Source organism: Pezoporus occidentalis, unplaced genomic scaffold (genome assembly GCF_034315485.1).
Source record: "Pezoporus occidentalis ecotype Australia unplaced genomic scaffold, CSIRO_AGI_Poc_V1 ctg3, whole genome shotgun sequence".
In the NCBI taxonomy this organism is placed as follows: Eukaryota; Metazoa; Chordata; class Aves; order Psittaciformes; family Psittacidae; genus Pezoporus; species Pezoporus occidentalis.
This window is the reverse complement of record NW_026914940.1, coordinates 12,525,155-12,542,072: the sequence shown is the minus strand read 5'-3', so window position 1 is coordinate 12,542,072 and position 16,918 is coordinate 12,525,155. Positions and strand designations below refer to the sequence as shown.

General features: G+C 44.5%; 1 protein-coding gene across 6 annotated transcripts in view; it reads right to left on the bottom strand.

Moving 5' to 3' along the window:
- ENPP2 (ectonucleotide pyrophosphatase/phosphodiesterase 2) overlaps positions 1–16,263 on the bottom strand; it is a 69,189-nt gene extending 52,926 nt beyond the window's left edge. Inside the window, exons 1-2 of one of the 6 annotated variants that reach the window (XM_062627120.1) lie at positions 16,000–16,263; positions 1,499–1,601 (exon numbers count right to left, since the gene is read on the bottom strand). In XM_062627120.1, coding sequence (XP_062483104.1) covers positions 1,499–1,601; positions 16,000–16,263 — 367 coding nt within the window. Of the gene's footprint in view, positions 1–1,498; positions 1,602–1,690; positions 1,855–1,889; positions 2,164–15,999 lie in introns of those variants that run through there. The other 5 variants (XM_062627119.1, XM_062627114.1, XM_062627115.1 and 2 more) reach the window with 5 other exon arrangements.
- Between the last annotated feature and the right edge of the window lie 655 nt (positions 16,264–16,918).

Here is a 16,918-nt window from a genome sequence, read left to right as displayed (position 1 = left end):
CTGCTCTCTTGCAAGAGATTCTGTTTGCTTCCTATTTTTCTGGAATGCTGAGCTAAAACTCCTGCTATTGGAAACAGCACACAGCTACTGATCCCAGAAGTGATGGTGGTACAGAATCAGAATGGTTTGGGTTGGAAGGGACCTTTAAGATCATCTAGTTCCAGCCCCCTGCCATGGGCAGGAACACCACTGAACAGTGCTGGTTGGCTTAGCAGAATTGGCACTGACCAGCTGCAATGGGTTCCCAATATCAGACCTTTGGGACTTCAGTACAAATCAGCTGAGCAGCCCTGCACTAAAGCCTAGATGATCACCAGTGAAAGCAAGCAACTGGCAGTCAGGTGTTGAAGACATGAAATATAGATCTTTCACATCACTATTAAACACACTCTGCAACTACACCAGAAGATAAAAATAGAAATATATTTAGTTTTCAAACAATTTTTTTATTGTTACATAAAGATCAAAAGCAACGGATGCTATCTTTCTGATTATCTAAAATGCCTTTGCTCAGTTATCAGCAGTCCTGATTATGGTTGTCATTAAACACCAATTCCCGTGAAAGAGGACAAGATACATTACCAGGAACACAACAAACTTTGGCCACAGTAAACAATTTTGTAATTAAAATTCACAAGCTATCCTTAGAGACAGGCATTGCACATGAAACCCTTTCACTTCAGTTATATTAACCAGCTCTAAGTCAACGACCACAGGTTTCATTTTTCCTGCCAAAGGGAACAGACACACAAGTCAAGCCTACTTTTTCTTTAAAGAAAAAAATTACTAGTTTTCCATTTAATGTATTTTTCCATTCGGACTCTGCCCGAGCTCACAAACCCCTATCCTGCCCCAGAACACAAACAACAGTCTTCCCTGTGGCATGTTCTTGCTTTCCTCCAAATCAAAAAGGAGGCTGCGGAACAAAACCAGAGGACTCGGCTACAGCACATCTGGGTGAACACCTGCTCTCCTCTGCCCGGCCCTCCCCGCCGTCAGATGTCTGCCGTCTGCTGTTCGCAAACCAGCATGACCTCAGGAGCCGCACAAATCCCAGCAGCGTTTCTCAGCAGCGCCTCTCGAAAGCATTCATCAAGTTTCTAGAAACCGCTTCAATAGCTACCAAAATAAAACCAGGACTCTTAAACGCACCGGGGAGCTTCTCCGAGCTCTTCAGGGAAAGTGTGTGAAGCGCAAAACATGACAAATGCTATGGACGTGCTCTGAGAGCAGTCTCTGAGAGACTGACAGCACTCAGTCCTAAAATAAGGCAGATTTTCCATAGTCACATGCACACAGAGCAAAAGTTTAAGTAAATAGGAGACCTATAGGTGAGTCCCAAAGGTCAACTGACTCAGGCTCGGCGAGTTATTTCTTCCCCTCTATATCCTAGAGGGAAAAGGAACAAGCAAACTACTGTTTCAGAGTAGGAGTGGTTTCTAAGTACACTATATAACATAAGGGTATTGTGATGTACAATTTATGTCTGTTACTGTACCTGAGATCGGGCCCTCATCCCATTCTTCAGATCTCCTAAATCGATTTGCTGTAAATCCCATGCAGACATTTACTCCAAAGGCAAAAGCAAATAAAGATATAACCTGCAAAAGTAAAACAGCAAAGTAAGCAAAGCGCAGTGCTTGCGTGCTAAGAGCACTATGGTTAAAGGGGCAGAGATGGTCCTCTGTACATTGGAGCTCCCCAGCACTGCAGTTCCCATCACTGGAGCAGCAGCTGACAGCGTCACCCTTGGAGAGTAACACGAACCAGGAGGGCTTTATGAATAAAACATCTCTTGCTGAGGTTGAAACGCTCCTTTTTGTAGGAACTTATTCAGGAGAGCAGGGCTACTCCTCCTCTGAAAGCAAACACGCTGCTCTCCTCCCTACCTGGCGCGGGCGGACGCAGCCCTCCCCAGCCATGCCAGAGCCTGCTTGAAGAGCCTGCGCGCACCCTCGCCTTTTCCTTACGGGGAGCGCAGAGCTCTGTTTGCTCGGGGAGTTGGGGCTATTAGCTACAAGTAATCCCACCTGGTGAGGTTGACAGGCTCGTGTGATTTGTCCAGGGGGTGATTTCATCATGTTTCACTCACAAATCGCAGCTCCGAGTGCGAGGAGCTCCAGGCATCATCCCTCACTGCGCCCTCCCCCAAACACACACACACACGCACACACACACACGCTTTTATGTGGTTTCCTCTGGCAAAGCAGGGCTGTCTTGTGTTGCTGCGGCCAAGAGCTGTTCCTGCTCATTTTATTCTCCTCGCAAAAGTAACATGACTAAAAGAGAAACCAAATGCATCTCCATCTGGCTCAGAGAAGAAAAAGTGGAGGGGGAGAAGCTCACTGAGAGCTGAGAACTTAAAATACCCTGGTGCCACTCTCAAACGTCACCCAGTGTTGCAATGTGGTGGGATCGGTGCTCCCTATGGGTTTGGGGAGCTTGGGCACCCGTTTCATTCTCCATGGGTACTCCTGAAGTTTCCAACTGTGTTGCAGAGCAAAGTTTCCCCCAAACAGGGGACACCTTCAGAGCAGGGGTGTATTTTTCAATGCTGTTCTCCCGTGCTTCTGTGGCAGTGCAAGGCTTGGATTGATGGAAACACAAGCAACTTTATCTGAATAGCTGGAAACCATAGACTTCCAGAAAGGAAGGGAAGTGACATGTTCCTTCTGCTCCACATTTTCCCATTTTCATCAACAACAACAGAAAGCTCGGCTGTTTGGATAAACACTTCTATTTACAAAGCAAATGATAACGCTGAGCAGAATTACGGTTCGGATCAGTGACTTATATATTATCTGCCAAGGCAAATTACTTACCAGTGTAGTTTGGCACTTTTTTCTCTGATGAAAGTTTTTTTCATTTAAGTGTTTACTAACAATCACATTTAAAGGGACAGAGTCTAGATTTGTAAGCCCTCAGAAGGTCTAGCGGAAGGTATCCCCCCCATGGCGGTGGGGGGGTGGAACTAGATGAACTTTAAGGTCCCTTTCAACCCAAACCTTTCTATGACTCTATGATCTTACGATTCTATGGTCTGAGCTTCCCTTGGGACCTGTCCCATGTTCTATACTGGAATGAAGAGAAACACAGTTTTGTTTTCTTTAACCTATCTTGCAATATTAAACACATATAACTTTGAGGTTTGTTTAGAGGCACCTTTTACCTGCTTCGATATCCCTCCTTCCTCACTGTGTAGCTTTACAGAGCAGAGGCTAAAAAGCCCCCATTTTCCTACCAACATCTTACCAGCCCACCAGCCCTTGCTGAGAGCTGACCCTTTTTCATGCAGTTTCTAACTCAAGTGGCTCCATTGTGCAGCTGCATCTTTGCACTGCAAGGCTCCCATAAATGTAATTAGCCTGGAAAGACCTACATCTTAGCTACACAAGAACATCATGCTCCTCTCCCTTGCACAGACCAGGGCTGTGAAGTCAAGACCCATCTTCTAATGGTCACTCCATCACTAGCTGGGGTGGGAATTAAATAGGTTGCAATAGGCAATATTTTTCTAGTAAAAAAATATGTGCATAGAGGTCTAGAGAAAAGTAATCACCAAAGTTTTTACTAGCTGTTCTGATAAAACTCTTCGCTGTTAGCCTCTGGTACATCCTATGGTTAAACAACTTCACACCTAAACACTAGGTAAGTACAGCAGTGTGTGACAGCAGCAGAAGGGAAACCAAAAGTGTCACAAATAAAATCACTCAATGGTATTGCCTACATAGCTAATGGAATTCATGATTCCACAGGCAAAACATGGGAATCAGCAGCCTGAAGCTCTCCTCTGTCCTGGGACCTTCGGGTCACTGAGTGACCCAGGCAAAACACAGTTGAATTTTCAAATCTGGTGGCCAGTTTTGAGTGCCCAAGCCAATACGTCCATTCAGAGGTGCTGAGCCCTTGCTGTTCCTGCAACTCTTCCTTACACACAGGTGCTCTGTTCTTTTGAAAGGAAGTTCCTACATAAGTTAAAAATGGCCACCCAGAAAATTAAAGCAAGAAAGAAACCCCCAAAATACAGCAGCATGGATGACTTCTACTGATGTGAAAATACATATTTCATTTTTCCATTCATGTAACCTCTCTGGACCTCTTAAACAGCACAATTCTACATAAGTGGAGGAGCTCGTCTTATGTTTCCTGGCCCATGTTGCAAGTATATTACATTAATTAACTTCCTTTGTAATATCCTTTAGAACTATAGATGATGCTGACTCTGAAACTGCTAATCTTTTTCATATGTGTTATGTAAGACACATTTTTCAGTAGCTCTGAACTGACCGCATACCCAGATGCACAATCATCTTTCTGTCACAAGGGTTCTGCCTGGAGCCACCCCGTAGATGCACAAGGAACCTATTAGAATAAACAAAGCCCAGTGATTTTGTTCAGGCAAAATTTCACTGCTGGGATCACTGGCAATTAACTTTTTAAGCAATTAATTGCTATTTTATTCATCAGAACAGGAAAGACTTCAGCTGAAATAATGTATTCTCTGCCCAAGAATGCAGCAGTTCAGTGCAAGTTTTAGGGCATAAATGAAACACATTAAAAAGGAATTTTAACCAGACCAACGGAATATGAAATATCCTTCATCAGTCATTGTGCTTAAGAGTTGGTCTTTGGCTTTTATGGCTTATATGATCATACTGATTATTAATTCGGGATGCAAAACTTCCAACCAACCACTAGGTGACACTTTACATGAGAAGTTCATCCTGTAACACTTCCACAGTTACAAGCATTCATAGGATCGTAAAATCGTTTAGATTGGAAAATACCTGTAAGATCATCGAGTCCAAAAGTTGACATAACACTGCCAAGTACACCACTAAACCATGTCCAGAGACTTCACCAGCTCCATTGCCTTTCTCTGGCCCTGCTCCAGCATCTCAATGTCTCTCTTGAGCGAGAGGCCCAGCCCTGAACACAGGATTCAAGGTACAGCCTCACCAGTGCCCAGTACAGGGGGACGATCACTGCCTCGGCCCTGCTGGCCACACTATTTCTGATGCATCCAGGATGCTGTTGGACTTCTTGGCTGCCTGGGCACAAGCTGCTTGTCTTCAGCTGTGCACCCTCACATCCTTCTCTGCCCAGAAGTTTTCCAGCCACTTTTCCCCAAGGCTGGCATGTTGCAGAGGGTTGTTGTGGCCCAAGTGCAGGACCCAGCACTTTGCCTTGTTGAACCCATAGAACTGGCCTCAGCCCATAGATCCAGCCTGTCCAGATCCCTCTACAGAGCCTTCCTATCCTTCAGCAAATCAACAGTCCCACCCGGCTTGGTGTTACCTGCAAACTGATTGAAGGTGCACTTGATCCCCTTGTTCGGATCATTGATAAAGACATTAAACAGAACTGGCCCCAGTACTGAGCCCTGGGGATCACCACTTGTGACCAACCACCAGCTGAGTTTAACTCCATTCACCACCATTCTTTGGGCCTGGCCATCCAGCCAGTTTTTTACCCAGCAAACAGTACACCCATCAAGCCATGACTGGCCAGTTTCTTCAGGAGAACGCTGTAGGAAATGGTGTCAAAGGCTCTTCCACACAGTTAATATAAGAGAAGCAATATTTACAGTCTGATTAAAACTACTTTTTGTTAATCATTTCTTTTTAATTGAGACAAGAAAATGCAGAGAAATTAAGTATACTGGCTGAATCAGAGGCTGGGGAAGCAGTGGGCTTTAAAGAAATGGGCCTTTTCAGCTGCTTGTCTCCACATTGCACTGGGTGCTGGATGCAGCCACGTCAGGTGACTGGGCGACTAGGGTGAAAGCCTCCAGTATGCCTGACAGCAGCATGAAAGACAGAAATGTGAAGGACTTCTCCAAAGTGACCCAGAGCTCTCACCACCCACCATCTCCCCCCAGAAGGCAGCTTCCACATGTAGTTGTGGCCAAGGAAAACAGTTGGGTACATGAAATAGCAACTCAGAGAACAAAACCTTCTGATAAACTATAGAAATTCAAGCAGTGCCAACATCAAGCTTCCCCAGATACAAGCTCTATGAAACCAAATAAACCTCCAGCAGCCAAAATGAATATGGGAAGATGTGAGTACCTCACTGAAAACACCCTGAGCGTTCTTAGCAAACCCAAAGAGGCACAACATAGAAAGAAGAGCCAATTTGGTGTATAAAGGACTTTTAACTTGTTTTTTAGACTTCATATATCAATAGCTCAAAACCAAATATCTTTGATAAACAAGATAGAGAAGGAAGTGAAGGCAAGTGTGTGAGTGCAAGGACAGCAAAACCAGCCAGGTTGACAAAAAGAGGGGCAAGGTGGATAAGATTCAGTGCAGGAGGGTGATGATCTGGGATGAGCAGTCTCTCAGCAGAGATCAGCCCAGGATCCAGGCTACAGCCACATAGAGGAGTCCAGAAACATGATTTCACAACCCATGTATGCAAGACACCGGAGTTGCTGAATGACAAAGGAACTGTATCTGCTCAGCTTGTAAGAGCAGCACTGAAGACCCCAAAAGAGGGTCATTGAGAAGTCCTTTTTTACCTGATGGAGGCAAAACACTCCAGCAAGTGCTAGATAGCAAATGGCTTGGGAGCAAAAAGTTATGATCTGGTCACAAAGGGTAGGAGAGGACACAGCTGTTCACATGGATGCATTAAGGGATAAGCAGGATATAGAGGAAAAGAAGCTGCTAGCATAGGCAAGGGTCAGCCTGTCCCTTCCTTGGCCTGCAGGACATGTTGTGAGAGTTGCAGCAGCTTCTGCAAGTATTTTTTGTTCTTAGACACATAAAAGCTACGTTTTGTACCTTTTATAATTATCCCCTGGCAGGGGCACAGGACTGACTGCACCACCATGGCCACTGCTACCCCGTGAGACTGGGAACACCCACAAACCAGGCTGTGCTCATGAAAGTACACCCTTCTCATCACGGAGCCTGAACACACCACCTGTCAGCACCCTGAGGCTTGAGGAACAGTCACCATCTATCTGTCTGCTCATCACCACCCTCAAGGGAAAGGTATGCAAACCATAAGGCCTGGTGCAGGAGTGTGCTGAGAATAGCTTTCTTAGCCAGAAAGATCCATAAAGGGGTGCCAGACCCTCGGGGACTGTGACAGACAAATTAAAGTCTTCAACATTGCAGTTTGTTTCAGCCCAGCCCCCGAGGCACAAAGTGCCACAGGCACCTCTATGCCCATCAGCATTTCTGAGCAGCCTATATAACACCTGCAGGGCTCACAGGGCTCACAGAACTCACTGAGGACAACCAGCAAAGCACGTTGCATCCTTCCTTTCCTCACCCTTGTCACATCCCTTTCCTCACTCTCCTGTAAGTACCCTCCCAAGACGGCTGGCAAACCATGTTCTGCACAAAACACAGGTATATTTGGTGTATTGAGTGCGTGCCTGTCCGAAACGGAGCCTACATGCTCTGCCTACCTGGAGAGAGGAGGAACCGCCAGACAAGGGAATACCTGAGTGCCAGCCTCTGCTTTACCCTTTTATATGTACTGTGATGAGGCCTGAGACCCAATATCCTAGTGAATAAAAGGGCAGCATAATGGAGCGGAGAAATAAATTCTCCCCCACCCCACCTCAGATACAACGGTTTCAGTGGCTAAATGAGGGCTGTGGATTTGGTGATAGCACTGCAGCTCCTGAACCTGCCTCTGAAGCCTGGGGGGGGCCTTGGCTCAAGTGCACCCTACACACACAGTCACCATTTGTGCCTGCACGCAAGCAGATGTTATCAGTGAGATCACATCTTTTATCAGATGTCTTTATCTCCTGATAGCGAAGTTTTCAGTGACCTGAAGAAAGCTCTATGTGCCTGAACGCTCGTCTTTCTCCTCCCAGCAGTACTACAGCTGATAGACCAACCACTCCAACGCAGGGTATTACACCTCTCCCTGTGAACTGCACATGTCAGCAACAGTATTAACACTAGTTCAACATGTATACCTTCTTCTCCTTCAAAGAAACAAATATTTCCCATTTCAGTTTCTGGACAACATTATTAATATGAAGCAGCAAAAGTGCTTCATTAAAATGCACTGAGCTCAGAACTATATTTCTTAAGATAATCATATATAAAAATTCTAGCATGACGCAGAATAAAAACTGTTCCATAATGAAAAATCAGTTCTGCATGGAGTGGGTGAATGGGTGAAACATGAAGCCAAAAAGCCCATATATGTTTTTAATGCAGCCCATGCAAGGCTAGATATGTCTTCACATCCTCATCCTTGCTTTCCATTGCTTGAGATGGTGACAGGTGTCACAGGTGCTCATCAACAGATTTACTGTAGGTTTCAGTGGTGTGAAAATCCCCCACCTACCCCTTGACAGTAATCTTGCATGGTACCTTGAATGTGCCACACACATTCACTGTTAATTCATTTGAGTTTTACAAGCGATACAACCTATTCCATCCCACAAAAACCTTAGCCCTTTAGAAACAATGAGTTAAAGCTGGAAGAGAAAAAAAAACCAACAACTAAACCCAAACAAAATCAAAAAAATGAGTAAGAAACTACTTAAAGATGCAACAAAGCAGGTTTTCTAGACTTGGAATCATAGAATCATACTTAGAATCATAAAATAGGGTTGGAAAGGACCTTAAGATCATCCAGTTCCAACCCTCCTGCCATGGGCAGGGACACCTCACACTAAACCATATCACCCAAGGCCTCGTCCAACCTGGCCTTGAACACCACCAGGGATGGAGCATTCACGACTTCCTTGGGCAACCCATTCCAGTGCCTCAGCACTCTCACAGTAAAGAACTTCCTCCTTATATCCAATCTAAACTTCCCCTGTGTAAGTTTTAACCCGTTACCCCTTGTCCTGTCACTACAGTCCCTGAATTCAAATTATATTCCTAGCTTCATTGAGTAACTTGTATGTACATCCTTCACCATGTTTGAGCCTTTCTCAGTAGACTATTAGCTTTGAATCTCCTGTGTATATAAAACTTCTTGGGGGGACTTCCTCAATAACCCTGTCACATACCTCTCCTGCTTAATCACTTTTACCCTCAGCTCAAGCTCAATTTTGGCACACTTTTCAAGCTCAAGGCTTGGATATGATTAAAAAAATTCCAAGTGCTAATCTCACCCCTACAAGTAAAATGTGGATATAATTAATGCTGGTTTGTTGACTTTGAGTTTGTTTTCTTTGCGAAACAAGAGTTCCTGTTTGTTTGTTTGAAATACCTATTTTTTTACATGTTTTTGGCCCTTGGAGCACAAAAGAAGTATTATAATCAACAGTTTTCTTCTTGCTAATCTAAAAAAAACCCAACCCACTGACATTTTCTAAATAGCAAAATCCGATTTGATTTCAGTGTAAAGAGATATGTCCCTAAGAATATTGTTCTCAGCTTGCCTGCAGCTGAGGCTGTGGACATTCATGGTCTGGAGCACCAATGCTTCTTCTGGGGAAAAAGTGAAGTGTGGTCAGGCTGGAAACAGAGGGCTCCTCCACAACAAACAGGGACATGCTTTCATATGGGCACATTTTCCCTCTGTTTCTATGCATAAAGAGGCATCTCAAGACTGAAGAACTGGCTGCTGTTATAGTGACCTGTAAGTGTCTGCACCTAGGAAAGCTTTCTTTGGCAGTGTAAATGACTGCATGGACACAGAACAGGCTGTGGCAGTGTTAAGACAAAAAAAAAAAAGGCTGAGAGCCTTCTGGGGCTTGAACCTATTTCACATGAACACAAGTCCGATTCAAGTGCAGAGCTATTTGCATAAGGACTGCAAGACTGCACCACTAAATGCAATTAGTCCAGCAGAAAGGGAAGGAAATCCTCCATTAAAAAGAAATCCTGAAGAAATTGGGACAGCTGATGCAGATGGCCTCTGGAAAATAGTTATTAAAAGCTGCCTGATCAGATTCACTGAGTGGACTCATGAACATTTATATGGAGGAGAATACAATAGGAGCTGTACAGGCTGTTGCTCAAACAAAAATGCATAGACACACCTAACACTGTCACAACCTTAGTCCCATATACAGCCCCTTTTCTGGGGTACTGATTTACCTCACAGTTGAAAGACATTCAATTTACACAAGCTTAAGCTACCTCCAGCTGTTAGAGGGGGGAGGTATTTGATTCACTTGGAAATAGCTGGATTTTCTGCCCTTTTCCTTCAGAACAGAAACAAAACCAGCACTAGCGTCCAGATATCAAGTGTCCACAGCAGTCCTGACAGACTGGCTGGTTCTTGCCATCACTTCCAACCCTCTCAACCCAACTAATCATTCCTAGGGCCACAGTGGCAGTCAAAACAGCTTAAAAAATTCAGGTTCTGCAGTTGGATGAGGTCGCTGCTCTGGTCCTCAGCTCTGAAAGCAGCGTGCCTGTGAGATACAGGGAGCTGCCAACTGCCACTGCTTCTGAACCCTGAGCTGGGTACTGGAGATAAGCAGCATCCCATGGCCAGGGAGGAGGAGGGCAGAGCACAGACGAGCTCTTCCCCCTCTCCCTGCTGCTCCCAGGGGAGCAGTGCTACACTCAGCTCTCCCCATTTCCTAACAGGCATCTGCTGCCGCCTCTTTTAATGGCAACGCACAAAAGGTTAAAACAATTGCATGTTACTTTTGGGGTCATTTCGGACAGATGGGCCACTTTCCAAGCATCACAAATTTTCCTGAGTTGAACCGTGTCACCGCCGCTTTAGTCCAACGCCAGCTTTTTTTTCTGATTACAGCCCAGTGCAAAGATGACGAATGTAAGTACAAAGGGAAAAACATCCTGTTGGAACAGTACTCCCTGTTTGCTACGGGTGAGAAAAGTAAAAGCAACATGTCAGCAGCAAAACAATGTGGTCTGTTGCTGGATTACTTCTTTTAAACCCATATTATAATGTGTAACTGAAGAAATGTCAAGCTCTGCAGGAATGCAATATACAAAAAAAGTAAAAGAAGGAAAGCGCTAAAAATCAAAAATATGCTACTCTGAGCTAGCACAGATTTGCATAAGGATTATCGGGGTTTTTATGCAAATACTTTTTTCACCTTTCAGCATAAAACTTTGGAAAGGAATAAAGAGTCATTTTTTTAACAGATTAAACAAGTAGGCTTTAGGGAAACTCTGGCCACTTAAATATCAGTAGATTTCTTCACTATTTTAAAGCAAATAATCTAAGCTATTTAAGGTTTATCTTTTTTTTTCATTTAGCAATACAAGACTTTCAGACAGAGTAGGCTCCTCAGCTTAATGGTTGCTGACTGCTGTAAACCAAAAGCAGTTCTGCTTTGCTCATCCATCACAGAAGGCTCCCCACCCAGTAAATCTCTTTCACAGCAGACAACCATGCAGTCAGCTTGAAATCATATTTGTTGAAGTTTCTCAGGGCAGAGGCAGATGTTCCTGGGCATCCATAGAGAGCCTGCAAAGCAGCTGGGACTATTTAATTTAGCATCCTTTCACTGCCCCCTTTCCCAGGATGCTGCAACCAAACAACTTTGAAGGCAGCAGCTGATCTAACCCTCATAGAAAGGACTTTAAACTACCATTCTGGTGAAGAGAGTGGAGACACCTTTTCCAGCCGTAGTTTTGCCCTTGAAAGGAAAGCCCTCTAGTGCATGTTGTCCCTGCTCAGGTGTGCAAACTCAACATTTCGTCCTTCTGGGTGAGGAGTTGACCAGCCCAGCTTCTTCTAGCCCTCTTCTTCGCCATGCTGACCATGGGAGCTTCACTGCTCGGGTTACCTACCTCCAGCTTGGTGCTGAGGGCAGGCTGGTGCTGAGGAACTCTATGATTTAATCACCTCAAACAAAACATAATAGGAAAAAGAAAACAAAAAACCCAACACTGAGAAAAAAAAGTGAGGATGGAGCAGGGGGTTGGAACTTGGTGATCTCAAAGTCCTTTCCAACCCCAACTACTGTATGATTCTATGGAAACAGGCAAGGAGCAGCGGTATCTTCAGGTGGCAGCTGAATTCAGCAGAGGAGGAGCACCGCTACCCTTGGGGTGAACCAGGTTCACTTTGCACTGAGACAGAGCAGAAGCACATAGAATCATAGAATCAGCAGCTTCAGCAAATAATCCAGGTCTGATGCTGCCAGCAGCAACTGCCAGGACTGCACAGTAGTAGCTGAAGGGCACCCAGTATCCCATGACTGTCACAGCCATCTCCTGCCATCTGTGGGGAATGCTGGGCTGGCTGGGCAAAGGAATAGAAAGGCAGAAAAAGACGTCTTAGTGTTGGGGGCAAACAGAGACAAAATGAATCAGAACAAAAGTTTGGAGATTGCAAAATGGAATCTTTCCTTCTTGTTGCCTTGTTGGTCCTTCTTCTTGAGGGGCTTGGGGGAAGGAAACCATGCTTGTGATCTCTGAACAATTGTAAATGTTCTGTTTCAGTTGTACTCTACCACACAAGTCCAATATAAGTTAAGAGACGTCAGAAAATTAAAGCCTATTTAGGTGCATTGACTTTATCTGGTCAGGCACAAATGACCTGAGTAATGAATCCTTTTGGACTCAGCAGCCAGCTGATATTTGAACCCTTCAGGCTGTTTCCTTTAAAGGAACTTAAAGGACTTAGATTGTGGCATCAAGGGATTTTTTGGTACACTCCTGTCGTTTACAAAGAATGTACATAAAAATGCTGCTTCCTTGAGCAGGGAAAGGAATGCTATTGTTTTGGATATGCAAGAGGCATTTAAAATCTTCTCACATTTATCCTGAAGGGCCATCATCTCCAAGGGAATTTCACCTAATTTTATAGCAGCATCCCTGTCCCACCCCAGGGGGGTGACCTTGCCCATTTGCCTCTTTTCTTCACTGCCAACTTAGCTGTGCAGCCTCAGCATGGCAAGAAACAAAAGCAAGCATTTACAGGTGATAGCAATGGAATTATTACAAAGTGTTATTTCATCAGGACATTTTCTCCTCACCCCCTCATAGCTGCCATATTTTCATTCACAGATGCTTTGTCTTAGCCAAAATTCCTGTTGAGGGTACAAAGAGAGCCTTTGAGGAATGTCCAGAATGACTGAGGAAGTTGTAACTCTCCTAGGCTGAGCCACACACTTCCAGTATCACCTGCTGCAGGTACCAGACCACAGCTGCAAACTCACATTCTTCATTCCCTAAAGATGTCTAAGCCAAGCCTTATTTTGCCTGTATACAGCTTATGAAGCATTTAAGTACTGCACTCAACATCCTTCACTGATCCTGATACAGATGAGGCCTGGGCTGTCATTGGCTTATTCCCACTATCCCACTCACATCTGAGGCCAATGCACACATACCAAGCCACTAGCAATGATGTTACAGTTCCTGCGGTTGCAATCAGTGTTTCTGTGTCCCAGCTTTGGCTGCCCTGACACTGAATTTACCGCAGGGCTGATGCTCGCAGACCCTCTGCTGCTGCCACAACACAGGTTCCTCACCACCATCCTGTCCCTGCTCCAGTAACCCCCAACAGCCATTGGCCATCCCCCTGCTCCCCTGTCATTGCTGGGTAAAGGTTTTCAAGCTGTCACGTTCATCAACGGCACCAGGGATGTATAGATGACTAAAAAGGTTATCCTGCCAGGGGAAATACATAACAATAGGTGAGCAAATATTCTGTAGATAGTAACTTTTACCTTGAAATTCACTTCATTGTTGTCCTGGTTTCAGAAATCGGGACAATCGTCTTTGCCTTTTCTTCCTGCTATTTGCCAAGAATGCTGGTGCATCCTGCTGCACCAGAATCTGGGCCTGCCTCAAGGACTTGCACTTACATACGGCAGTTTGGAGCAATTCTGCAGAGCTGAGCTGCTGGAGTCAACTCATTGAAAACACAGGGAGTGTGATGGGGTGACCCTAGGCTATATTCCTCCTCCTTACTTTGTTATGCTGTTTGCAAAGTGCTGAGGGAAGTGTTCAGATCCTGTCCTAGGTTTGCACAGGGCTCTGCCTAAAAGCTGGAGTGATTCCCTGTGGAAAACACTTGAAGAAGTCACATGGATTTTTCACATGGAATTTTAACATTACACAACAGCAAAATAGCTCTCAAATGTTGATAGAGCCCATATGCATTTATTTATGTATTTAACTTTTTTGTGTGTACCCAAGTGACAGCGATCCCTTCTCCTTTACTCTAAATGCAAGGAGCAGAGTTTCATGGGGTTTGAGACAAAAGAAGTCTGTGAGATCATTTGGTCTGACACCCTGCAATCATAGTCATCATCTCATCCGGTGATGAGCCCAAGGGAGACTGCATCCCAGCTGGACTGGGCCAGCGTGGGTGGTTCAAAAGCCCCTGTCCAGCAAGATGCAGCACAGGTCAAGGATGCCACCACCTTTGCAAGCACATGAAACCAGTCTGTGTTACTGGTGTGTCAGCAATAGCAGGTTTTGCTCCATTTCCATAACGGACCCATTAATCTGGTGAGGGGCCATAAACGAGCACTTACATTCATTGGGAATTTGGACAAGGTGGTGCTAGCCCCAGAGCAGCCTCATGCCACCACCTTTCATTCACCTCTCAGAAACACTCATTCCCTCCACTTCCAGTTGAACTGCTGTCAAAGGATTACATTTGGCATCATTTAGTAAAGGCTGCTGTGCAAGTGCTGCTAGTAATAGCTATAGCTTTCAAGAATGATGCTGGCATATCTTTAGCTATCTGGCATTCTAACTCACCTGGTGTCCTTGATGCACAACTGGAAACCTCCCTGCTGCAGTCACTTTAAACTTATAGTTTAACCATTGTATTACGTGCTCTGAAATCAGGCAAGGTGTTGCAGAATATACATTGCTTCACAAATGGAGCGCTCTTTTGTTTTCTTAACATCCTATAGAGGCCAGCCTCCTAGGAGAAAACTTTTTTATAGCCTTGGACTTCATGAGAAGCTCTTTCACCCACCATGCGTCCAGCGGGGAGGGCTGCAGCACTTGTGTAAGCTGTAGACAGAGCCCTGACACCACTTAGGTAATGCAGTGTTTCAAACCTGCTTTGCAACAAAAATGCCTGATTTCCTGGTGGGGATCTTTTATATCAAACAAATCAATCCCCTGCTTTGACTTGCAGAGCTCTGCATTTCCATCACTAATGTGGTGGCAATAAGAGCAGCCTGCACAGCACTGATGCCGACAGGAAACTTGCATAGATCGGTAGTAATTTGAAGTAAATCACAATTAAAATCTAAGCAAATCAGAAGCAAAAGAGACTCAAAACAGGGACCCAGTGATTAATACTTAAAAATCAGAGCAATTAAAACCATTATAAATCCAACCAGAGGGGAACTGCAAGGCATGCAGGAGTTTTAGTAACTCCTATCAACTTGCCTCTCTAGTCAGCACTTTACATTTGTGGCATAGGGAGTTATGAAGAAATGATAGATCCTTGAGGTGTAACTGCCCTGATTAAAGAAATCCATATATTTCCTCTGGAGGAAAAGTCTTAGGTAGAGGTGCCTGTAATGGGAGCCCTGTTTAGACAGACTGCCTTTAAGTCTTAAGCACATTAAAGGTGCCCAGGAAGCTCCAGACACTGGAAATTTTAATATAAATCAAAAGCTAAGTGATGTGGGAGCTTCAAACTCAGAATTATGTACTTGCATAATATTAGTATTGTAGGAGGTAAATACAAGCAAAACACAAGATACTTTGCTTCTGTCTGTGCCAGATGCCAATTTTAATATTCATTGCTATAAGGTAACAATATAAATGAAAGGCAGATTAGATGAAAATGGTCAAGAGAGAAGCTATATTCAGAAATCAAAACAAGCTATAAGAGGTCTAATATGGCTTTTAAAACACATTTTCTTCTTTGTGCCTTACAAATACTTTCTACTTTCCTTATGAATCAGAGCACTTCTAACATCACCCCTGAATGCACACTGAAAGGATTTCTAACTTGCCAAATCCCAATCCAAGTTGCACTTGGCAAAAACACATTCTTGCTACTTCATAGCCTGACTTTCCTTGCAATTATATTTATTTAAAGCTACTTTAACGAGCCAGAAAAACACAGGGGGTGGGAGGGGAGGGAAGATGCGCCTACCGTACCAGCGGGTCTTTTTTCTCCATGACTGAACCTTGACATGGAAACATCTCTTCTCCTTGGCCTGGCAATGGCTCCTTGCAGAGGGATGTGCTTGCCCGGGGAGGTTGCAGGCTGCCTTTGGCCCTGGCCACCCTGGGCTTGGGTTCCCGGCGCAGCACGGCTGAAGTCAGGGTGCCAGCTGCCCTGTGGGACAATGGCTCCACTGGGAGATAGCTGCGGAACAAAGGCGCTGCTTTCAGGAATGATTTGATATGCACGCATGTGACCTTTGCCTGAAATGACTCTGTGGAAAGCGTCCCTGTCCTGAAGCTCTGCTTTCAAATGCAACAATCTGAGGCACTTGCTTAATCTGTCCCTTTTTTACTTTCCTTTTTCACTTTTCACCACAGATGCCTCAGGACAGGTCATGTGCAGATAACAAGGTGGTGCTGAGCTTTTTCTGACCACTTAGTACAGCTATTCAGTAATGGATAGGATTAGTATCTTCACTTTTCAAAGTGCTTCACCAGAATCTACTAACTAGAGTGCTTTTATCTACTTTTAGGAATTTAACTACAAAACCAGAGTACCCTAACTTCCAATACCATATCCTGAGCCATCTTTTGAGCCACTTCCAAACTCAGGCCACTTTTTCTAGAGTGCATATACTTTTACATTTGCACATCCAGATTAAGAAGAGCAGAGCCTTTGGATTTTTAATGGATTTGAGTGATTTAATTGTTGATTACAAATCTTTTTATTGCAGCTGATTTTTAAGTATTTGAAGGTTTCCTACTTGAATGGATATAAAATAGAAGCTGTCAATATATATCACACATGGAACCCAAGTATTGCTATAGCCAGGCTGGAGGTGGGGGGGTGAAGATGGAGTTTATCCTCTTTACACTGGGATATGGCAGCAAACGCTGCAGCTGTG